This window comes from Equus asinus, chromosome 24 (assembly GCF_041296235.1).
Source record: "Equus asinus isolate D_3611 breed Donkey chromosome 24, EquAss-T2T_v2, whole genome shotgun sequence".
NCBI classification, from domain to species: Eukaryota; Metazoa; Chordata; class Mammalia; order Perissodactyla; family Equidae; genus Equus; species Equus asinus.
Window position 1 is genome coordinate 53,289,251 of NC_091813.1, and position 26,288 is coordinate 53,315,538.

Consider the following 26,288-nt stretch of genomic DNA (forward strand, 5'->3'; position numbering starts at 1 on the left):
AGTATAATACTTGGTATGTCTTATTACTCTAAATAGTAGTTTCCTCTTTCCTTTCTTTCCTCCCCAGAAAACTCAGCTCTAGCTAGGCACTCTAACTACTTTTCCTGCTAGGCTATAAGCTCCATGAAGGTAAGTACCTTAAAAGGTATTTATTAAATTATTACTAGAAGAATGGATTAATAAATGAGTAATGAATAACCAAGGATCTGTCTTAGATTCTTTGTCCTAGGAATACTTTGAATTAAATCCAGAGAACTCACCAACTGGAGTCTACCCTTAGAGTTTTCACCCACTTCTATGCGCCTCTATAGATACTTGATCTGAATATGAGGCTCCACCTGGGAAGCCCTTATTCCTACATATCATCCCAGTGATTTATTTTAAGCCAGTTATTAAAGCCATTTGAACTTTGTGCTACCAAGTATGCAAATTGAATCAACCTGCTATGCCTTAATTAAAAGAAAATGAGTTTTAGTTAATGACAGTATAAACCAATAAAAAACATTTACTTTACACCTTTAAGTGATGCAAAGTGAATATTAAACATATAAACAAATTTATTCTTGACTGTAAGATCTGTTTATACTCAGGAGCTCCACAGGATAAACCAACTCTCAAGAATAGTGTTTATTTCTGTTTCATTCTTATTTTTCCCTTGTAATAAATTTGGATGCATTAGCTTTTTTCGCAATACCCTCACAAGATCAATTAAAATATTCATCAGGAAAAAGTGTTAATTTAAAAACAAGCAATAATTTATCCAAGCTGGAATGATACTGCATGTTACCTACAAAAATAAAATTAAGTTTTCTCTGCCTTTGCTTAAGCTTTTCCAATTTCTCCTTCTTTCAGATAAATGGAAAAAATTTTCTCAGTGTTTTCAGAAAGAAAACTGTGTAACTGTTGACACATCACTTGAATCTCTGGGTAGAATGAGTGAATAAAAGACAAAGTCTCATACGTGACATATTAAACCCAACTAGAAAACTGTAAGCTGAAAAACTTTTTCTTTTAAGATTTTTTTTTATTTTTCCTTTTTCTCCCCAAAGCCCCCTAGTACGCAGTTGTGTGTTTTTAGTTGTGGGTCGTTCCAGTTGTGGCATGTAGGATGTTGCCTCAGCATGGCCTGATGAGCAGTGCCATATCCGTGCTCAGGATCCGAACTAGCGAAACCATGGGCTGCAGAGGCAGAGCACACGAACCTAACCACCTGGCCACAGGGCAGGCCCCTGAAGAACTTTCTAATGCAATGATTAGGAGAGTAAACTATTATGCCTTTCCTGATTTTATATTTGCTTCTAATTCTAATACGGGAAGCACTATCCTTTGGAGGTTACTGATAAGCTTCTATTTTTTAAAAAGGAAAATATAGCAATACCCAAAAAGAGAAATGCAACAATATGTTTCAAGACTTCTTACATTAGGAATAGTATAATAAACAGATATTTGAGACCTGTGGCTATGATTTTTACAAGTATTATTTTTAAAGGTATAGCCCAAGATTATCAATAACGGCTCTAAAATGATATTTTACACAAAAGTCTGTCAACTAATTGGATAAAATATTATAGAAAACAAAAATATAATTTTAAACGAACAAAAACACTTTAAAGTTCAGTATCTCAGCAATCACTGAAGGATAGCTCAATCCCTTTATCTTATAAGAAAGGAAACCAAGGATGTCCTCTTCTCTTCTACATAGTCTGATATTCCCTCTGCTTCCTCACAGGTCCCCATGGTCCATGGAACACATGCATGTCACCTGGTCATGGTCTGAGGCCAGCCAACTGCCTTCTGTTACCTTGTCTGTTACCTTGAGAGGCCTTTATGCTTAGTCCTTTTAAGTAAATGATTCTAGAATTTCTCAGACTATCACTGGTCACGAAAGCAAAAAATTGTGGCAGCATCTGGGGAGGATTGGGGCGGCAAGGCTTAATTATCACAGACCAACGCAAGAATCGATGAGGGACACGGACACTATTCAGGTCTAGTATCACTAAAGTCTACTTTCCGTCCTCCATCATTAGATCTTGGAGGAATCCAGCTCTCATTCCCTCACCCTTTCTAAAAGAGGGGTGTGGGGAGAAGGAACATACTATCCATTCTCTCTCCCATATAGAGCAAAGACAAGCCCGTAATTGTAAATAACAAGGCAGGACTAAAGTATTATTAAGAGAGAACAAACTCTAAGAAAGGAACAGAACTTTTTCTCCCACTGCCTTAGTCTTTCATACTCAGTTCTACTGGTAAAATCAGAGCTCCTACAGGTCATTGCAGTCAAATAGCTGTGGAACCTTGAGCAAATCACCAGCTCCTTGGGCCTCTTTTCTCATCTTTAAAATGAAAGAGTTGAACGCATTGATCTCCCAGGTCTCTTTATACTGAAATACTGTCTCTTTTATATTCTGAATTCAATTATAAGACAGATTAAACACAGACTCATCTGCCTGTCCTTTAAGGCAGTGATCTCCAAAATGTGGGATATATGGCAATTAATTAGAGGGGTAGGCACAAAATATTAAAACTTTTAATTTATACATGTTTTTAATACAAAGAGATGGGAAAAAGACTCAGTTTTACTGATCTTTAATATTTAATATGAATGACACTGGTGTCCTCGCTCGGTCTGTGTGAGAACAAGAGCTCCTCAAAGCAGAGAAGTCAGCAGGGAAATATTCTTCCTTTGTCTTTTCTCACCATACAGCATGTTACTTGTGCCCAGTTATGGGGATTTACAGATATTATTGAACGCTAACCAGAGGCTTCCAAGGATTTCTGCAAAGTAATCTCAGATTAAAAATAATACCAGTAATGCAAAGATAAGTGAATGACTAAAAAACACAGGGCCAACACTCTTCCTCTTCTTAAAACAAGTTCTTTGTCAACCTCATTCTGAGGTAAAACAATGACTATGGAATTCGATTAGCTCTGACCAGAGGTAGTCTCGCAAATCAAAATTATCAACAAGTATTAGAAATGTCCACTACCTTTAATTCTGAACCTTTTCCTTGGTGCACAATGGGTTTTGAAGTATTTAAGAATGGTAGTACATATACAGAATTTTAAAAAATATTTCAAATATATATTGACAAAACTTTATACTGCTAAGGGTATACAATCAACAAAGTCTGAAACCTTGTTTATGGGAAAGTGGATGCAGCTGCTGCTGGATACATGTCCAGAATTTAGCTAAGCTACTCCACAGTATTACTGCCTCAGCAACCATTTTGTTTGGCCAAGTGGCCTGCAGGGGTCTTAAACTGACACTGGCCCCCTCACATGAGCGTGTGCCCTTGACAACAGCCCGCAGAGACACGGCAAATCTAAGTTCCCGATGTGACTCTACCAACAGCCCTTGTTATCAGCAGTCTCCCCTGCCCCCCAGGGCCTTCCCCTTGTGTTAGAAAAGACCCTTTGGAGCTCTTTTTGGTTTGATCCATGTGGCCTGAACTTAGGAACCCCAAAGCACCCAACCTACCCTAATAAAGGCATGAGCCCCAGGTCCCGCCTCTCTGTCTGTCTGCACTCTGCCTCGACCACCCTGTGTAGCTCCTGGAGGCATGCTGTGTACTTCTTCAGGACCTGTGAGTAATAACTTCTCCATTTCAATTTCTCTACGGTCTTCTGTGGAACTGCAGCTCACCATCTGGCACCCTGTGCTCCATGTAACAAATGTTAATTTGACAAAGTCATAACAAGGCACCATGGCACAGTGCAAAAGCATGAACACTGGAGGCACACAGACCTGTGTTAGACTCACGGCTCTGACACACAACTAGCTGTGTGGTCTGGATAAGCCTCTGAGGCTCCGATTTCTAATCTGTAAAGCTGTGAAAATAATATCTGTCTCATAGAGTTATTGTGGGACTTGAACAAGAATACTTGGCACATGCAGGTATTGATAAATATTAATTTCTTTTTTCTTACTCTTAATTTGCCAAAAAACAAAGACATGTATTTGTGTAGTAAGGGAAGGCAAGTGAAGAACATGGTATGATACTATTTAAAATTGCATTAATTGCTTCTGCAAGGGTACATCGCAATTATCTGCCCCACAAAAAAATTTATCATGTTAACCGAGATTTAAGAACTGCATTGGCAACTTTTGTTTAACTTACCACATTAAAATCCAGATTTTGTTTAACCCATTCTTTTGCCTCTTCAAATTCATCTTTCATTTGCATAATAAAAAGTGTATCCAGGGCATCTACTATTGTTGCTCCTTTGATACTACCTGAAAATATCAGAAAAATATTTATTCAATAAAATAATTTTGACAGCTACATACATGCAAATTGATCATACCTTGGAAAAGGAGGGAGAGGGTGATACCGAACTTACTAATAAACGATATTGAACACAGTGTAAAATTCTTCCAGTGCAAGAAAATATAAAAGTTGCACCAAAACCAAACTAATAATTATCACCTACTATAGATTGATACACTAATCTTTAAAGTTTCTTCTGAGTTGTAGAGAATAAATCTCTCAGAAATTTCATTCGTGATTGCATTCTCTAGAATGCATTCTCTAGAAAAATTAGATCTGAAACAGAGGAGCAACACACATTATTAATTTTAATGTAATTACATCAAAGTGCACCTGTGCAAATAATTAGATCTAAAATTGCTTAGTGATAGCTCTAAGAAACCATTACTCTAAAATGCAATTCCACCCCCTCTTTGAAGCACTGACTGTTCCCAACTCCCCTCCCACCCAGCCAGTCCTGATTCTGTGATTTATTTCCTCAGAACTCCCTTGACATGAAGACTTCCCGTTGCTCCTGCACCCACCACTTCCTATCTTCCGTTATAATTATTTGCATGCATTTCTTTAGTCTGTAAACTTCCTTAGAATAGACAAATCATGTCTTGTTCATCTCCACATCCCACAGTAAGAGACTGAGTATGGTTTTAATGCTCACTGATAAATTTAAAAACCATCAATGTATTAACAGAGAATAAAATAATCTCTTTGATTATGGCAAAGTTACACATAACTAATTTCTTAATGGTACAAGCAACTTTCATAGAGATAAAAGCAAAAATGGAATTGGATTTAAAAGAGTTATAATAAACAATAAAAAATTAAAGGTTTCCAAGTCTGCATGAAGTTTCTGAGTTGCTCTCTTCAATTCCTATCTCTCATCACCCATGTTAACTGGTCACTGTGTCCTGAAAACACTACTTTATAGAAACATCTGAACTCACTTCTACTCCATTACTTCAGGTTCAGGCTCTCTTCATCTCCAAACTGTGTCCCTGTGATGGACCAACCAGCCTCTCTCCCACCCTTCCAGCTCTCTCTCCATTGTTCTTGCAATGTCCTCCCTACCTGAGATCCCACTGGTTCCTCAGAACTTCATATGAACATCTACTGAAGCACCTAATGCTTTGATAATTCCCTATTCACACAGATGTCTTCTGCACTAGGCCATCAACTCTGCAAAGACTCGTACTGTGTTTATTAACACCAGTGCTGAAAGGAGAGCCAAACACATGGAAGGTCCTAACTAAAAGGAAAAGCATAGCGTGGTGATTAGGAACAGGACTCTGGCCTTAGCCACACCTGGGTTCAAGCCCCAGCTCCGCCAGTCAGTAAGTGGCTAACACTGGGCAAACTATTCTTTGAGCTTCATTTTTCTCATCTATAAAATGCATATAACAATGTGATTAAATGAGATGATGCCTGAATGGCACTTAACACACAGGAAGTGTTGCTGATACTGTTGCTTGTTATATGATTTGATGCTAACACCTTCAGTTAAGATACAGAAAGTCACGTTTTCTATGGTGAATTCAGAAGTGTCAGAATAAGACTCCATCCCCTTCATCCTGTTACTTATAGACAAGATTGTGGGAGTTAAAAAGGAATTGAGTGCAGTGTGGGAAGGGCACTGGGCAGCTCTGTGACTCATGGAATCCATCTAACACTGCTGTTACTTAGCTTCCTCACCTCTACAATGGGAATGTTATTAATATGCAAAATACTGACCACAGAGGGATGCTGTCAGGACCATGCAATGAAGCTGCCAAAGTGGGTAAATGAAAGTTCACATAACTGACCTAATCCATCCTTACCTTCTCTTACAGGGCAACACAACAGAAACCTAGAGTCAAAGTCAAGAGTCACTGAGACACAGCGAAGATCACCATGGCTGGCTCCCTTGGCCAGCTTATTGAGAGAGACACAGCTTTTACCTGACAGGAAGCAGTTAATGCAGCCAATCAAATGCTCCTCTGCTGGGTATCACCCCAGGAGCTAAACATCATGATGCTGCGCCCACATCTATTAAATGAGAATCTTTGCAAGGGTGCCCCAGGTGTCAGTATTTTTCAAGGCATGCAAGTGATTCTAATATGCAGCCAGTGCTCCATCCGAAGGACACACTTTGCACAGTCCTTGCAGACACTCTATTAAGTGTGCAAGTTTCCTAGGAACATGGTCTGGAGAGTCACACAAACTTCACCACCCACACATTCAGTCAATTGGAAAGAAGTTACTGTCACTAGAGAACCAAAGCACATTCTACTCACCAAACAAACTGCTCGAATGGCCTTCTTTTGATATAGGTTTCAGTTCATTTAAGCCCCAAGCGTAACGTTTATAATTATTCCAAGCATGTTTCATCATCTGAGAAAAGAAATGCAAACAGGATTATAATTTGAAGTTGAGATGCTTCTGCTCCAAAATAGATCATACATTGAAGACCTAAAGGTTAAAATGTTAAACCTCACTAATCAGTTAAAAGGATGATGATTAATTAAAAGGGTGATGATACTATCAATAAACTAGAACACACACATACACATAGCCCCTTTATGTTTACAAATGGAGATTTTTCTTTTTTGAATCCATTTAATTCTGTTTAATATACAGATCATTTTCAAAAGTCAGTTTCCAGCAACAGAAATTTAGCTTATCCCAAAAGGAAGAACTATTCTTAAGACTTGCTATTTAAAATTCATATTTTTGTACAAGGCTCTCTGTACTTTGTCAGCCTCGCCATATACAGACAAATATCCAAGGTCATCACTTTAAACACTTTGATGTATCTTGACCAAGTCTATATGGAGAAGTATTTTTAAATATCTACAGGAAATAAAAAATGAAACACTATGGTTCTATCTAGATTTTGGAAAACTTCAGGTTATTTTATGATAATCAATCTTCAACTGTATACATATGTGTGTACAGCTCTGTAACTGAAGACTGATCCTGTATATTTCCAATCTAGACTCCTTGTACTAGGAATGTTTCTAAGGCCAAAGCTCTCTGCCACAAATTAGGTGTATATATTTTTTTCTTTTATGAATTTTAACAAAATTAATTGATCTACATACAAAGAAAGTCAAAATAATTTCCCCTGGCTTATAGACAAAGTTCTGATCTCTTGCGCTAGACATGAACTCTAGAAGAAAGTGCATGATTTTCAAGGGGAGAAATTGTTCTAAGAACCTGTCAGAATAGTTGTATAACTATTGTATAATAATTGTATACTTTTTTCAATGACTTAATATATATAATTATTTTTATATACATTTTTTAAAAAGTGTTGAGGACCCATCATTCATCTAGAATTTATTCATGCAACAGTTTCCAACCCATTAGCAACAGTAATTAAAATAGGGACATAAGTGAAAATCTTCTAATCTGGCTCCATATTTTAAAATATCTTAAAAAGCACCGCATAAAGTTATAAATACTATATAAGGGCTGTTTATCACTAAAAATCTTCGGTGAGATCAATACAATTTTATTAACAAGAAAGCCTTCAGATGTCCCTGAACACAATAATGAACATGTCTTTAACCAATTTGTACATTATCTTCCTATCTCACCACTATTGCTACTAAGAAGGGCTACCAAGAATCTGTACTATCTGCTGGGCACCCTGCTAAATGCTCTGCACTCATATGGTACTCATTTCTCATTAGAACCCTATGAAACATGTTGTATTACCATTGTTTGGTAGATGAAGAAATTGAGACTTGGAAGTTAAAACGCAAACAAGTTTACTCAAAGTCTTGACATTTCTCTATAGCTAAAAAGCCAAGGTTTATCTCCCTGCTGGCCTGACGTCAAAACCCATGGCATTAACCAACACTGTATCACCTTCCTTTAATGAGTCAGCAACAGAATCTTCCTTTGATGAATCAGATTGTTGATCTTCTGACAATCAATAGAATGCGTATGAAGTAGTGTTTTCAAGATTTTCTCCTTATAAATTAATTTTATAGGAATGTGTAACAGACTTGAGAGTAAAATATCCTGATTTATAATCCCTATAACACCACCGATTAGTCACATAATCATGGACGAGTCTCAGTTTTTGTGAGATTCTCTTTCTTTATCTGAAAAATTGAGATCATCATTCCTCACAGGATGTATGTAAGGATTACACGAGCATGGCCTGTGTGATTACACTGAGCGCCCTACGTGGCACATGGTAGGTAACCACATTTTTATTGAATTTTAAACCTGTATTGAAACCAATTAAATTCACATCACAGAAACAGAAACCAATGAGACTCTGAAAAGACTAGGTATATGAAATCCACAAAAATACCTTGAGATTACATTTGAGTATAATTTGGATTTTCCATTTAAATGTGCTACATTTGGTAAACTCTTCACTTCTATAAATTTCCAAAGATACTTTATAAATTCAAAAGCTTTTGGAATACACCTGACACAAGAACAGAAAAAAATGTTAGGATGGTGTGTTTCAGCTCCAAGTCTGAATGGAAACCAGTGCCATAGACTATTAATGACACAAAGATAGCATAAAGCTCTCCCATAGGAGACTTTTGCTTTGTCAAAAATTATAATTTATACAATGTACCACTAGTACAGCACCTCCTTAAGTTACCTCGTTAGTATATATTAACTTTTCTTATCTTTTTTCCACAAGGGAAAATCTGACATTAATTGCTTAGCTTCCTATATTTCAAAAGTTGCTGTGACACATTTCTCAAAATGGGTTCCTCATCCCATGGGGTTTCTATGAGTTAAAGTTAGAACAGAAAAAGAAAACAATGTGGTCAAAATGGCCTGAATGGAGCATCAAGAGTGGCTGCTCTAGGAATCTGTGAAATGAAGAGGAACAGCCATATTGTTAACTAATTCCAGCAGTTGGTCACCTCTGGAAATGATTTACCATGTTAAACCCAAACACAAGACATCATGTGTATGTGTGTGTGTGTGTGTGTGTATGTATGCGTATGTAGAATAACAGTGAGAGTGAATCCACAACTCAAAAACAAAACCAACTTTGTACCTCACATTTATGATTATACAAATATCTGAAAACATCAAAATGCTACCAGAGTCTAACTTTACAGTGGTAAGCCACTAGCCAGCTGAGGGACCATGGGGATGAAGGCATTTAATCTCTCCAGACTTGTGAGCTGACAGGACAAGGTCATTTCTGAAATTCAACTACTAAGAAAGAAGTCCATAGGTAGGATAAATCCCCCCTCTTTACAGGCTCCTTAGTTTTGTTTTGTAGTCTTTCATCAATTTAATTAGGGTTCTACAGCCTGACATCGCAAGTAGAAAGATTAAAATAGGCCTAAATTAGATGTTGATCAGGACTTCAAACGCAGTACTGAAACCCTCATGAAAAAAGATAAACTGAAAGCAAACCAAAGATTTATTTTTTCCTGAATATTTATATTTGCATTGGTGAAAGGTACAGCTAACACATGACGTGACTGGAAACAAACAAGGAAGAATGACACAAAAATTCATCATAGCAATCCATTATTTTGACCCAGAGAAGGTGGAATTAAGGCATAAAATATCCACAAATGGCATGACTTCTCCTTGACTCTATGCTTATCAAAGATTCTTTGATTAGCACCTTCTTCTCAATTGGCATCAAGGCTGAATAATTAGGCAATGTCATTTACTGAGTGTCTGCTACACTATGAATGACAAGATGCTAAAGGACTAGAAGAGAAGTGTACAGGACTCCATCATGCTTGTAATCTAATAGACAGTGTATGGAAGCTTAACATTCTCCCTTCTTACATATTCATAAATGTTTATAAATACAAGAGAATAATAAGAAAACTAATTAAATTTTGCGTACAACTCTACAATTGTACCTATTTTCAATTTCACGTCCTGACCTAATCAAGGGCATGGCAAGCCACGAATACAGAAAGATATGCTTGAATTTCCCCAGGAAGGTGTAGATTTCATAACTTACATTTTTGTTGCTAGAACTACCCTTAGCAAATATTTTTATCTGATGATGTTTTAATCGTATGATCTTAAGTTATTCATAATAGACGCATTAAAAGACTTTTTGAAAATCTCACCATTTTTGCCAGACTGGTCTTAGGAAGACTTGGGCTTTCACTGGCCCCTTAAAAAAGCCTACAAGTTCAAGGACCACTTACAGGCCCCCCACTCTGGGGTCTTACACAAATTTTCATAGTTGGTACAGTGTGATTTGGGTCCCTAACCCCAGGTGACTGATCCATAGCCTGGTGCCTGACCCAAAAGTAGACAACTGAGGGCTAGCCACGTGCATTGGAGGCCAGATGCCCAGGCGGAAGCTCTCTCCAATAGACAGACCAACTCAATTATCTACTCTATCTGTGGCAGTGTAACTGAGAGAGATTCACAGAGAATCCAGAGACCAGAGTGATGGAGAAGCGGAAAAGTACAAATACAGAAAGAGAAAAAGCCATAAAAAGGGGTCATGAGGCAGCTGAAACCATGAGGGGGACAGAAAGTGAAGAGACAAAAGAAAGAGGAGGCTGGGAGGCAGACATGGGTGCTGTGATTTGCACGGTGTCGCAAGGGAATTATGTTAGGTCACAGAGCTGCTGGAGAACTACAAATAATGCTGTTCAATCCTGAACGTCGATCTTCCTCTACAGCACGAGGTGGGGTTCTTTGCCGGCTGAGACTGTTACTCGCTTCCCAGTGTGTCCTTACAGAAAATCCCTCTTTTTAAATATTTGTTATATTTTATTTATTTAAAGTTATTTTATCGAGGTCACATTGGTTTATAACACTGTGTAGATTTCAGGTGTACATCATTATATTCTGTCTTCTGTATAGACTGCATTGTGTTCACCACCAAAAGTCTAGTTTCCATCTGTCGCCACGTATATGTGTCCCTATACTCCTTTTGCCCTCCTCCCACCTCCTTCCCCTCTGGTAGCCACCAATCTGTTTTACTCTCACTTATTGAGGAAGAATGCATAATAGCAGGTCACAGGGGTAGGCATCTGATAAACTGGGTTCATATCCCAGCTCTGCCATCACTGATGTGACTCTAAGTGAGGCAGTTAATCTCCCTGAGCCCACTTTCTGCATCCACAAAATGTAAATAAGTAGAAGTAGCTGCCTCACTGGTTACTATGACGATTAGATACAACAATGCATGTAAAGAGCTTAATACATCGCCTGACGCATAGTAAGTGCTTGATAAATTGTAGGCATTATAATTATTTTTATTAAAAACTTAACCTAAGCATGTCTCTGATCTTTGCAATCTGAAAGAGCATCATGCCTTTTCCTAGTGACATATATAAATAAGATGGGCAAATATACACAAACCAGGCAAACCTATATAGTACACAAACTCTTTATAAATATCTACATTTAAAAACATATACAACTATTTAGTACCCAAAACGTGGAGGATGAAAGGATGAAGACCTTTTCTACAAAGAGTCTTCTCCAGGTGTAAGGCAGGGTATATGAAGCTTTAGTTCTGAAGCTTCATATACTGGCTTTCTTGAGATCTTGGTTGTGCCATGTACACGTAGGGAGGGGCTTTGCTTCAGAGACCTGGGGGCTGATCTAGGAAAAAGATATGCCCACATGAGGCAGTAACACACAACAAGCTCTACTGAGCGGGGAGGGGCTGGGACCGGATTGCATGAGAGGGGAAGTCCCTCAAAGCATGAGACTGTTCAGAGGCTTAAGGGGAGGGGGCCAGCATCCAGAAGTGGAGGAGGGCAAGGGAACACCCAGGAGAGAGGGGGCTTACATGTCTAAGTGCTGTCCTCAGAAGTGTGTTGGGGAGTCTGGGTCAGAGAACTCTGAAGGGCAGTAGCAGCTTAGGGTCTTAAAACCACAAGGCCCTATCTTATTAATGGCCAACAGATGCCATAAGTTTTCGCAGGGTATGTAAAGCAGGCAGGCTCTAAGAGGCTAAAAGTCTACCTGTTTGGCTTAGTTTAAAAATAACTGGATGTGTGAAAATTTAAATTTGGTGCCAGCGGGCTTTTGAGCTAACACGGCTCAGCCTGCGGTAAAGAAATGAGCAACAGTCGGGGCCAAAGGACAGAGGCCGTCTCTGGCTCATTTATGTAACAGTTTGCCATTTGGCAGGAAAGGGAAGCAGCTCTGTCGTCCAGGGACACGCGCATTCTGGCTGCTCTCGAGGACATGAAGGGCTGTGTCTGGTTCCGGCGAGGCCTAGGGTGGGAGGTCAGCCTACTTTAGTGTTTGTAAGAGCAGAAATTGACGGCCTTCCCTCTTAAAATTATACAAATGGTCGATGCTTTGAAAAACACTGATTTGAAAAACTTGACAGTAGTTTCCACTTAAACTTTGCCTGAAATTACTTGATTGTCACATGAAAGCAACTTCCAGAAATTTCAGATAAAATCTCAACATGAAGCATGTTTAGGATCACTGTATCAAGCTTCTTGCCTTTAACTTTGGTGGAACTGGGAAATGGAGGAAAAGGAAAGAAGGTAAAAAGTAACTTTAGGAAGCAAGTCCCAGCTTCTCCAAAGCCTCGCTTATCTGTTGGAAGAGAATTTCTAGATATGTGAACACAAGACAAGAATCTAGCCACCCCTTCCTCTTATCTGATGCTGTCCCAATACTTACATTTCCCTGTGGGAATGAAGACTGAGAGGACAAGCAGGAGCACCAGGCAGGCAGGGACTTCATGCTGAGGATGGCTCAGAAAGCTTGGTGAGCAGGCTTCAGCTGGGCAAGACCAAGCCCTGCCGCCTAAGGGTCTCATCTCTCGAACCCTCATCTTTTTTTTGTTGTTGTTAAGAGAAGGATTGGCCCTGAGCTAACATCTGTCTCCAATCTTCCTTTTCTTTTTCTCCCCAAAGCACCAGTACATAGTTGTATATCCTAGCTGTAGGTCATTCTAGTTCTCTTACGTGGGATGCTGCCTCATGAGTGGTGCTAGGTCCACGTCCAGGATCTGAACTGGCAAACCCCAGGATGCTGAAGCAGAGCGTGCAGAGTTAACCACTCGGCCACGGGGCGGTCCCAAACTCTCATCTTTAAAAAACGATAATCAACTGTAACAAATGTACCACTGTGGTGCATGATGTTAATAGTGGGGCAGGATGGGGATGTGCTCAGGCAGGGATATATGGGAACTTTCTATACTTTCCATTCATTTTGCTATCAACCTAAAACTGCTTTAAAAGAATAATGTCTACAATAATAATAATAAAGAAAACAATAGAATTATCTTCCTCACAGCATGATCAGGAGATCTAATCTGATAGTGCACCTGGCTGGTAGAAGACATCCAATGAGTGTTGCTGGCCTTCATTCACCGCACCTTGTCACTGCCCTCCCAGGCCGCAGGAGTTAAAGAGAGATAAGGGAGACAGCCCCAAGGAAAGGACACAACTACACTGGGAGCCAGCAGGGCAATTCAGGGAAAAGTGAATTAACAGGATGGAAAACGAAAGAGGTCAATCTTGGGCCGGCTCCGTGGCTGAGTGGTTAAGTTTGCGTACTCCGCTGCAGTGGCCCAGGGCTTGGATGCTGGGCGCGGACATGGCACTGCTCATCAGGCCATATTGAGGCGGCATCCCACATCCCACAACTAGAAGGGCATGCAACTAAGATATACAACTGTGTACAGGAGGGGGGTTGGGGAGATAAAGCAGAAAAAAAAAAAAAGATTGGCAACAGTTGTTAGCCCAGGTGCCAATCTTTGGGGGAAAAAAAAAAAGAAAGAGGTCAATGTCACATAGAGGTGACAGGATGCAGAGCTTGCTATGACTCTGCATCTGCGGAGACTGCAGGCCTAGAGTCTACCACGATCACAGCGTTTAGCACCATCTCACTTATAGGCATCAAGATGCCATCTAAAGACAGTCCTTGGAGTGATCCTCTTGACATCGTTCTTCACTGAGCAAGACATGAGCCCAGTCACCTTCTGTCATCGCCCAGCATGGGGAAAAACCTTCCCAGCCACGACAGCTTCCAATTTTACCCTATATCAAATTAAAACACTCATTCATGCACTTGCTCAATTTATCTCTTTCGAACACTGAAACATATTAGTTCTCTCTCCCTCTTCCCAAGGCTGCTAAGCTGTTCTACTTCCAAGATTCTTTTTCCCAACGTTTCAATGACAATTACTACTTACTGAGTACCTACTGGTGGTGGGGTGTGAATTATAAATGAAGATAGGGTAGGGTGCCAGATTTGAAAAATAAAAAGATGGCATGGGACATACTTATACTAAAAAAAAAAAAAAATTTACGTTTATCTGACATGCAGATTTAACAGAGTCCTGTATTTTATCGGGCAACCCTATGATGCAGGGACAGGATACACTCAGTCCCCAGCTCTGTGTCCAGGGCCAGCTCCCTGGCTTGTGCCCTGCTCTGCCTCGGGTTCAAAAGAGGGGCTGAAAACTCCAGGACCAGATAGAAACAGAATGGCCTGGACGAGGGCACCTGGAAGTGATGGGCAAGGTGGCAAAACAAGAGTTAAGGCCTTGACGAAAGCCATCTTCAAAAAGTGCCAGGAAAAAAATACTAAGCTTGCTTTCAAAGTTTTAAGCTAGGTTGTCCAGGGGTCTACACAAAAACCCCCAGTAAGCTAGCTAAGGGGAAAAAAAATATCTGAGAGCTACAGATAGCCCACAGGCCAGCAGTGTGCACCGCAATCCCTGGTCTGGACCTGATGGCTCTGGGTTAGGTCTGTGGGCATGTCGCTTCCTCCAGCCTGCCTCCCACAACTCCGCCAGCAGCGCCCGGCCCACTTCTGGCGAAGGCTGCCCCAGTGCCTGCTCTTGGACTGCCCTGGCCCCCTCATGGGTGCCATCTCTGGCAAGAATCTGTGAGGTCCTTAAGACCTGAGATGTACAAAGCATTACGCACACACTTCTCAGCAATTCTCTTCTTGCTGGATGAGTAGTGGTTTCACATTTTAAAGTTTTTTTAGAATTCTAAATACTCTGTTCTACAAACGAAACTGCAGGAACTGTAAAGGAGGAAGTGACAACTCAAACATCGACCACAGGCACTGAGGGGAACTTGATAACTTGCCACACACTTAATCCTTACAACCCCCCTGGGGTATTATGACCCCATTTTACAGATGAGGAAGCTGAGGCCCAGCAAGAGCAGAGGAGGAGCAAGGCTGAGAACCCTCCTATTCTGATTCTTTCCATGACACCACTTATGAGAGCCCTGACTTTTTTGCTGCTTGCAAACCTTAAGCCAGTCAGCCGCAGCCTTTGAGCTCTCCTGCTGCTCCACGCACGGAGGGCAGCCCTCTCTGGGGTCCAAAGAGATGCGGCCAGGCCTGGCACCAAAATGGCACACACCAAATCGGGCTTGTGAGCTGGCTCAAGGAAAGAACCTCACAACACCACCACCTTTCCTTGCCTGCCTCACATCCTTCAACTCTCATGATCTTCCTTCCCCTCCCCTTCAGCTCTCTCTCCAGCTCTGTCCTCAGCTCTGCTCCTCGTGGCCCTGTAGGCGACTTGGACAGAGAAGACAGCTCTGGTCTACTCCGACCCTGCCTGTCACTGGATTTATGGAGAACCATGAACCCCTCTCCTTCACAACAAGCTGCTGACTTTACTGACACCTGCTCTCTTCGGTTGATACTTCCTGAGTTTACCACCACCACCAACGTTGGCCGGCTTTTCTTTCCACTTCGCCACTCCTCCGCTTCTCTTCTACTTACTCGTCTCCATGTATGCAATTTGTTACCAGGTACTCGAGGCTGCCTCCTAACCACTGAGTGGATATATATATGTGTGTGCATTTTCTTCATATTCAGATGTCATGAATTCTCCCACAGCCAATTTTAATATACTTTTCTTTTAAAGATTGGCACCTGAGCTAACATCTGTTGCTGATCTTTTTTTTTCTTCTTCCCTCCAAAGCCCCCCAGTACACAGTCGCACATTCTACTTCTAGGTCCTTCTAGTTCTGCTATGTGGGATGCCGCCTCAGCATGGCTTCATGAATGGGCCTAGGTCTGTGTGCAGGATTACTTTTTTTGTTTTAAGACAGCAGAAGACGTCGTTAATGCTACTGTATGAACCCCTATGGGTCACTGAGCATTAATTCCCCAGTGAATTGAAAGAGTAGTTAGCAGAAGCTATAGCTTTAGAAAAAGAGTCAGAATGCCTAATGAAGCCAGTTTTAAAAAATAAGAACTCTAGTTAATCCCTACTTACAGAGGACAGATTATCCTGCTTCTAAGTATCTCATTCTCCTAAGAAAAGTCAGTTTTTTCTTGGTCTAGCCTAAGGACTTGGATCACATGCAATATAATGCTTCTCTCACTTTGTGATCAAATTCTGACATTATTTTATAAAACTTCTGTGTTGTTACCAAATGAAAGAGGGTACAGGGCCAAAAGCCTCACAAAAACCACAAAACAAAACAAAGAAACCCCTCAAAACTTGACTAAAATGTAAGTACATATCTCTAAAATATTCTGAGGGATGGTAACTTAGCATCTCAAAAGTTAGAGATCAGAAAAAGGCTTGTTGACATGTGACTATCTAGAACATTCCTTTTTTGGACAGAAGCACTATTGCTATGAATGCTTTCTTTACATAGATAAGCTTTGCCTCAGCCAAGGGTCTATCACTTGCAGTTAAATCCTCATCAAAAATATCTGTCTTGTGGTTAATGACTATAGTCGCTTTACACAGAAGTTGTCACTCAAGTTCAAAGGTTCAACCTCAGGGTTTTTGGTCCGTTTGTTTGGTTGATTTTTAATTGACTTAAAACAGTATTCATTAGATTATCCCTGGTAAGACCTCTGTGGTCAACGGGAGGGCAGCAAGTGTTCCGTGGCAGGCCCGATGCCAGCTCATCTTCCCTGCCCGCTCCCCAGGCGAAGACTTCGTAGGGCTTTTCCAAACCTGGGAAGCATCAGCGGCTATAGATTTTCCTAGCAATTAAGAGAAAATGGTATCCCCTACAGGGATATCATGAAGCTCCCTTTATTCTAAGGAGATCTAAAAAACTATCCCATAGAAAACAAATACTATCCTCACGGAGTGTCTTATTTCAAAAGATGTTTTTTAGCTTTAATATTTGTAATAAAAAAGCAAGCCCAAACATTCTTTTAACTCAGGCATGTCATCCTACACCTTCAAATTTTCACTACATTTATCTTTTTGTAGTAGTGATGCAGTGATTTTTCAGAACTTTTTGCAGTAATGAGACAATAATTTTTCAGAACTTTTTGCAGTAGTGACACAATGATTTTTCCCTCGTTAAGAGATCCATTTTTAGATTTATCAAGTTCATAAAGACTAGTAACTTTTTATTTGCTCTTTAATACTCCTTTTAGGGGCTGGCCCCATGGCCGAGTGGTTAAGTTGGCGAGCTCTGCTGCGGCGGCCCAGGGTTCGGATCCTGGGCACGGACATGGCACCTCTCATCAGGTCATGTTGAGGCGGCGTCCCATATCCCACAACTAGAAGGACCCATAACTAAGATATACAACTATGTACAGGCAGGGGGGGGGGGGTTGGGGGTTTGGGGAGATAAAGCAGGAAAAAAAAAAAAGATTGGCAACAGTTGTTAGCTCAGGTGCCAATCTTCAAAAAATTTTTAAAAAATACTCCTGTTATAAACATTTCAAACACTATGAAGTTAGAACATAGTTGATACATGAAAAAGAATTACTTTGAATTTTATAAAAATGAGCAAAAGTCAGAGACATTTACCTTTTTTTTTAAAGATTGGCACCTGAGCTAACAACTATTGCCAACCTTTTTTTCTTTTTTTCCTGCTTTTTTACTCCCCAGATCCCCCCAGTATATAGTTGTGTATTTTAGTTGTGGGTCCTTCCAGTTAGTGGCATGTGGGACGCCGCCTCAGCGTGGCCGCACAAGTGGTGCTATGTCCGTGCCCAGGATCCGAACCAGTGAAACCCTGGGCTGCTGAAGCGGAGCGTGTGAACTTAACCATTCGGCCATGGGGCCGGCCCTACCTTTTTAAATTATATCTTTTTTTTTTTTTTTTTGTAAGGAAGATTGGACCTGAGCTAACATCTGTTGCCAATCTTCCTCTTTTTGCTTGAGGAAGATTGTTGCTGAGCTAACACCTGTGCCAATCTTCCCCTACTTGGTATGTAGGATGCTGCCCCAGCATGGATTGATGAGCAGTGTGTAGACGCACCCAGGATTTGAACAGGTGAACCCTGGGCCACTGAAATGGAGCACATAAACTTAACCACTATGCCACTGGGTCGCCCCTCATTCTTTGTTTTTTTTGAAACAAACCAGCCCTAGAGAGTCAAGCCCGGTTCTGCTTCAGTTATTAAGAGAGTTTCTTTTCTTTTTTTCCTTTTGTGTGTATGTTATGAAATAGACTTTATTCTTTAGAGCAGTTTTAGGTTCACAGTGAAATTGAGTAGAAAGTACAGAGATTTCCAACATACCCCCTGCTCGAAGACTGTACAACCTCCCCCACTATGGACGTCATGTACCAGAGTGGTCCACTTGTTACATCAGTGAACCTACATCGACACATGACCATCACCCAAAGTCCACAGTTGATATTAGAGTTCACTCTTGTTGTACATTCTACGCATTTTGACAAATGCATAATGACTTGTACCCACCATTACAGTATCACACAAAATAGTTTCACTGCCCTAAACATCCTCTATGCTGTCTATCCATCCCTTCTGTTCCCGACAACCACTGATCTTTTTACTGTCTCCATAGTTTTGCCCTCTCCAGAAGGTCATATAAATTGGAATCACAGAGTATGTAGTCTTTTCAGAATGGCTTCTTCCACTTAGTAAATACATATTTAAGTTTCTTCCATGTCCAAATTTTCATGGCTTGATAGCTCATTTCCTTTTAGACTGAATAATATTTGACCATGTGGATATACCACAGTTTATTTACCCATTCACCTTCTGAAGGATATCTTCGTTGCTTCCGAGTTTTGGCAATCATGAACGAAGCTGTTACCAAAAGGAGAGCTGCAGGCAGAAGTGCTTCCTTCCACGTTAAAACCAGAAATCACTATTCTCTTAACTGAAGGATTAGGAATTGAAATTTTGTAAGTTATTACTATTTGAAGGTAGAATTCATAAAAAATACATTGGTTATCAAATGTCACATATTATAGGAAATTTTTTCTTAAAACTTCTGAAATAATAATGGACAATTTTAAGAGTAATTAATTAATAGTTGGGATGCCCACTGTCATTCTAGAACCCATGATTTTATAAGATTCTGAAAGTAATCCTTCTGTATACTGCAGATAACAGTTTTAGATATTATTATCTGGACTTAGCAATAATAAAAATGTTGTATAAAAAGATGGTATTTTAAAAATTACTTGTGAAATGTAATATTTATGTATACTAAATACCAGAAATGCTGGTTCCCAAGTATAATCTTAGAGTAGCAACTACTGATTCTACAAGACCTAATTGGTTTGTCACAAAAAGGTACTTTCTTCTCATCCTTAATAAAAGAAAGAGCCAGCATTTGTTGAACACTTATGCGTCAGGAAATATGTAAAGCATTCCATATTCTCTCAGTCCTTCAATACAACTTTGCAAGGACAGTAGTCTCCCTGCTGAGATTCCCATTGCACAGATGAAGAAATCAAGAGGTTATGTAATTTGCCAGGGTCAGACCTCTAGCAAGTGGTGGAGCTTGGCTCTGAACTCAGGCTGCCATATTGTCTTGTACACTGTCCTGATGAAACAAGGGACCCACACAGTCTGGGGAACTTGCCTTCAAAACAAGCTTCCAAAGAAACTGGTAACTCGTTGTCATCGATACCCATCTTTCTATGTTTTCTATTACCTATTTAATCATTCTGGGGAAATTTAACTTTCAGTAGTGAGACCTTCAGAAACATGACATGCAAAACTACCTTCAAATCTTTCTGTTTTTGAAAACTTTGCTGATACAGGGGAGAAACATTAAATATATTGCTAGATTAAGACACTGAAATGAAAATGAGAACATCTCTTGCTTCTAGTGCCCAGTAGGATAAAGATGTCTTACAAATGTGGAAAAAGAATTTTGCTTTACATAAATTTTAACATCTCAGAGTTCCTTCCTTTGGAAGATAGTAGTTCATCTCTGTTCGGGCCTCCTACAGGGTTAGCTCATAATCTTTATTATTGGTTTCATAGTAGACGATATTTCATCACCAACAGTACACCCTGATAATTTTGTTTTGTGGCTATTGAAAAAAGACATATTGCTCAATATGAGTTTAACTGTCAAGAAGCACTCTATAAATTGCCCCTAACTTGGCAACATCAGATTTCTTGCTAAATACCTGACCAAAAAAAAAAAAAGTACAGAGATACTGATTATTTTCCAGTGCTCTTTCTATTACAGTGTCCTTTAGACTTCTACTATGTTACTAAGGTTATTCCTGAAGATGGCAAACAATTATCTTGGACTATATGTGGTACCATTTTTAAGGCAAACATTAACATCTAATATGCTTGTATCATTACCACCCTATAAACTAGTGTCTTCTATGGCCTGAAGATCATCTGAGATGTTTTGTAAGTGATGGCAAGTGTTTCCTGGGCCTGAAAATGTATTACTTTAACCATTCTGTTAGAGCTTTCAAATCTGATAAAGCCTGATTTTTTTATTTTTCAAATGGTGGAAAAAGATCATCATTCATTCTACTGTTGCTGGATAGCAAGTGCCCAGCATTAAATACATGCCAAATTCAGTGACCTGTTAAACTAGACTGCATTACTTAGTATTAGCCTCGGGTACAATGAGTTCCAATTTTGTTCAGCTATTTTATGGCTTAAAGATCAGGCAAAGACCTTCATAAAAGGGAAAAAAAAGATGTCAAGTGTATCAGCAGAGGTCAAACTATTTTACTATTCAAAAAGAATACACAAAGCTGCAAAACAATAATAAAAATGGAAAAGATATAAATATATATTCCACCTACTGCAGATACTATAGATTGACTGACCCCACAGCAACATTCTCGTTCTCCCTCGCTTGTCCCTGGAAGAGAAGCTGTAAAACGCAAATGTTTGCTTTCCTAGCCTCTCCCTGTGACAATGTTTCAGCTAATGAGACATTTGCCAAGGTCGGCCAGCAGCCCAGCTTTCCCTCTTCTTTCTGCCTCAAATGAAGGTGGGATGCAGGTGGCTGTGCTGTCACAGTGGCCGTTCTGCTACCATAAATGAGTGTAAACCCAGGAGAACTGCAGAGGCATCATCCTGTTGGAGGGGACCATGATGGCCTGCCCCCAGTTATAAGTTCAAGCTAAGGTTATTTTTATTTTTATTTATTTCCGTGAGGAAGATTGGCCCTGAGCTAACGTCTGTTGCCAGTCTTCCTCTTTTTGCTTGAGGAAGACTGTCCTAGAGCTAACATCTGTGCCAATCTTCCTCCATTTTTTGTATGTGGGATGCTGCCACAACATGGCTTGATGAGCAGTGTGCAGGTTCATGCCTGGGACCCAAACCCATGAACCCCAGGCCACCGAAGCAGAGTGCACAAAGTCAACCACTACACTACTGGGCTGGCACTGAAATTAAGGTTATTTTGTTACTTAGCTCATTGACTACCAACCACTAATGAATGTGACATTTGAGTAGGTATCTGTTGGTTATTTTTTTAAAATTTGAGTGATCAGATCAAAGTTAGACTTATACCCCAATCTGGGGAAAGAGGAAGTTTTTCTCTGCATTATTTCTTTTCATAATATTGTTTGATAGCTGAAACTACTCTAAAGGTTTGATCAGAAGAGTTATATAATAGTAAATAATATGATTTATCAAAGAAATATGGTAGCCGAGCCCTCCATTCAAGCTTTAAATGACTGATGTGTGGCAGGGGTTGGAGGGAGGGGCACAAACTTAAAAAAATAAAAGGTATGTAGTCACGGCTCCTGGATTCAGCCAGAAAACAGTAACTTGATGGAACAATCTGAGTTGTTTTCCTCTATCTTGCTTGAAAAAAATAAAATATTTGTTCAAAATGGGATAAATTATTCCAGGAAATACTGTTATCAAAGAAGATGATGATGTTACATTTTTGGGTGAAAATCTCAAATATTCGTTAAGGCATCTTCTATAATATAATTTATCCACAGTGCTGGTAAAAACTGAATTACCCTAATACTTGCATCCCATTCTTGTTATCTATATTAAACAGCTTAAGCCAAGTGAAAAGGGCTCTGATTAAAAAAAATTATAAAATGATATTTTTACTAAACACAATGCTTCTGCTTAGTAAAATTAACAATACTAGTTGAAATGTTTAATTTTTATCTACTTTTATAGCATATGACAGCTGAGCTACAATTTCTTTTTCTCAAATGTAAAATTTCTCTCCCTCAAATATGTATATATATTTATATGTGAAAGACTATAACTTTTTCCCCTATGTTTTACTATAACTACACCAAATCTTGTTTAAAATAGGTCAGTATACTTGTGATCCTCAGCTATGAATTTCCATACAAACTGAGTCTCTTATACTATGCATTTTCTTCTCATTGTTTGAACAACATTAGAATTCCATATCCTTCATTTCTGGAAACAAGACTGTTGTTCCAAATAGAGAAGTATGACCTTCTACCATCGACAGAAAATACCTTTCTAGTACTGAATACAAAATACTGTCCTTGGCTTAGGACTCTCTAACTTGATTTAAAATATCCTTGTTTAAAATGCTTCTCAGAACCAGGGAAATATTTTGCCTTCTCCCAGGATGCTCTGTCAAGACTTATGAGGGATCTGTCCATCCTGCCTGCTTCCTTAGTCCCTCTTAGAAGGATACCTTCCCAGCAACTAACTACTCACCTTTGTGTTTTACTGACAAAGATGAGGTCCTGATATCTAATTGATCAAATACATGACCTGCAAATGTTCACCCTGGGCAACAGAGAGGATGCTGCAGTGGCCTCAGCTCTCCATCACACTGGCCAGCTCCTGTAGAATGTGCTCTCACAGAAGGAGGCGGATCAAACCCTCCTCAACCAGGAAGCGAGCAAATTCCAGAACAGATCCAGTTGGGTGGTGGGGTGCAGCTGCTCAGCTGTGCCAGTACTGGACTCTCTGGACCCCAACTCCCAACTCCATTCCCACCTGTTCCTTTGTGCCAGGTTGAACCATTCATTCCGTCCATAAATATCTGTATACCTATAGCTACGCAGCCAATACTACATTCAATTCCTGTCCACCAGGGGCTGATCTGTGCACAGCTGTATGTCTGTGTGATACGTCTTACGAGCATTACTGAGTGTTGCAGTTCTGGTTCCACTGCTGCCTTTTCTCCTCTCCCTGACTTGCTCACTGGGTACGATGCTCTGCTCAGCTTAGTGCCATTACTACTAGAACATGCCTTGCTGGTAGTCTCTGAAACCCAGACTCACATCTCAACTCCATTCTCAGGACTCCTGGTAACCATCTCTTGTAAAGGAACTGCCTTCCTACCACAATCTCTAGATGTCGGTGCTCTCTAGGACCTGGTCCAGTCCATCACAACAAAATGCCAATCCACACACTAACATGAGGCAAGAAGTACAGCTCTGTGATGTTTGCTACTGAGCCAATCCTGTTTACAAAGTTCTTTCTGTTGAGTAAATGCTGATTCATTGTAATCAGAGGTCTCCCTCCCCAGCTCAACTAATTCTTGACGATGAAATGTAAGCATTTCCCCATGTTTCACTGGTAAAGCTGGTAAGAGTTTTTCCAAAATCTCTTCAACACAAGACTCTAAATTATGAAGTGGCAAAATAAGATTTGGGTGACAGTCATTTCAGAGTTGAAGGAAGGCCTTAAACTAGTTTTCAACTGCTATGTAGCTTGATCTTTGATGTGGTGCTCAAGGATGCAACCAGGGCCACAGCGAGGTGGCTGCCTTCAGACAAGGCTCTCCATTCTAACAGCCTGAGATCATAGGAGACGAGCTGGACTTCATCCAAACCTGTAAGAGAAGCCAGTTACACTTAAAGCTAATCCCTCTTCATCATGAAGTCTGTGAAGAAGTAGTTATCACTGTTTTACCACTTCTAGAGAGCGTCACAAAAACAAACTTGTGAAATTTAACAAAAGACCACATTAAAAAAGGCAATTCTGTTGTAAACTGCTTTTCCCAGTTTCTAGCCCTGATGACAAAGTATGGTAGATATGTTTTGTATCAAAAACATTTTCTTTGTTCCTTTTAAATGAAGTGCCTGGATGTTTCTCTTTGTACCTGTAGATTCAAAGCTATAACTTAATGACCCCAAAAGGACAGAGTGAATGTCATCCTCACCGCAATTAACACCCTCCTTCTGCTGATATTTATATAAGCCAAGGATTCATCAAGTACAACAAAAAAATGTATTTCCATTATAACATGATTGCAATCATATATTTTACCAATACTTAGCAAGTGTATCATGTAATCATGTAATCAATTAAGTACTTTTGAGCACCTAATTGGTGCCCGGCATGTCAGGGTTCTGCTTAATGCACAACAATTTATAGCTGCAGGTTGTTGCTATTGTGTTTCTGTATTGTGGTCCTCAGTTTCTCCAGGAAGACAACAGAGAGGAGGGTATGGGAATGCACCAGATTCTTTCCTCTGCCTCCTGGGATGTCAGTGGTAATGTGGGTGTTGGTGACTAACTGACCCAATCATCAAAAGGACAAATTCTGTGAAAAAATGAGAATGGATAAATACATTCTTGGCGAATGAGAAAGACAAATAGCTAAACTTGAGGTAGAGGTGACAGGGGTGAGAGATGGTGGAAGAAAAGAGTAGTTGAAAAATATTCTAAATCATTAGAAATGTACAAGAACAGGATGGGAGGGAGAGAAGACTGCAAACCTCCAAGCCGTACATAATATTCAGAAGTAAAGATGACACTGGCAAAAATGTTTCAGGCCTTTCCAAACCATACACTAGAATGTAGGTAAATTCTAAATAGGTAACCATAATGGGTAGTCATCTTGATTATTGCTGTTTGAACATGCACAGTAACATCATGTTCTCAAATTCAAGTAATTGCTTTCCTATGATCTCCAGAAGAAAGCACACTCACTGGAAAATTAGAAAATCAAGAAAATTAGGGCTGGCTCCGTGGCCGAGTGGTTAAGTTCGCGCGCTCCGCTGCAGCGGCCCAGGGTTCGGATCCTGGGCGCAGACATGGCACTGCTCGTCAGGCCACATTGAGGCGGCATCCCACAACTAGAAGGACCTGAAACTAAGATATACAACTATGTACGGGAGGGTTTAGGGAGATAAAGCAGAAAAAAAAAAAAAAAGATTGGCAACAGTTGTTAGCCCAGGTGCCAGTCTTAAAAAAAAAAAAGAAAATTAGAAATTCCATTCAATTTTTCAGAGGAACAGAGTATTTCTTTTTTTTTTTTTTTTTAAGATTTTATTTTTTCCTTTTTCTCCCCAAAGCCCCCCGGTACATAGTTGTATATTCTTCGTTGTGGGTCCTTCTAGTTGTGGCATGTGGGACGCTGCCTCAGCGTGGTCTGATGAGCAGTGTCATGTCCACGCCCAGGATTCGAACTAACAAAACACTGGGCTGCCTGCAGCGGAGTGCGCGAACTTAACCGCTCGGCCACGGGGCCAGCCCCAGGAACAGAGTATTTCTAACACCCAATTGTGGGTTCTAGAAGTTAAGCACACTCTTGTGAATAAATATAAAAACAGACAAGTATATATACAGAGTCAGGTTTTGTTTTTTTCTTTTAAAGATTGGCACCTGAGCTAACAACTGTTACCAATCTTTTTTCTTTTTCTTCTCCCCAAATCCCCCTAGCACATAGTTCTATATTTTAGTTGTGGGTCCTTCTAGTTGAGGCATGTGGGATGCTGCCTCAGCATGGTCTGACAAGCGGTGCCATGTCCGTGCCCAGGATCCGAACTGGCGAAATCCTGGGCCACTGAAGCGAAGCGTGCGAACTTAACCAGTTGGCCATGAGGCCAGCCCAGTAAGGTTTTTTTTTAAACACCAGAAATTTTTTTCTTTTCATTTTATTGTAGAACTCAGGGCTCCATGGGTGTCAGGCATGAATATCCTTCGTGTTAGACATCACTAA

At 40.1% G+C, this 26,288-nt stretch overlaps 1 protein-coding gene across 2 annotated transcripts in view; it reads right to left on the bottom strand.

Moving 5' to 3' along the window:
* MAN1A1 (mannosidase alpha class 1A member 1) overlaps positions 1-26,288 on the bottom strand; it is a 161,733-nt gene that overhangs the window by 112,559 nt on the left and 22,886 nt on the right. For both annotated transcript variants that reach the window (XM_070496096.1, XM_014840057.3), the window contains exons 3-4: positions 6,536-6,632; positions 4,119-4,234 (exon numbers count right to left, since the gene is read on the bottom strand). In XM_070496096.1, the coding sequence (XP_070352197.1) occupies positions 4,119-4,234; positions 6,536-6,632 (213 nt within the window). The remainder of the gene's footprint in view (positions 1-4,118; positions 4,235-6,535; positions 6,633-26,288) is intronic.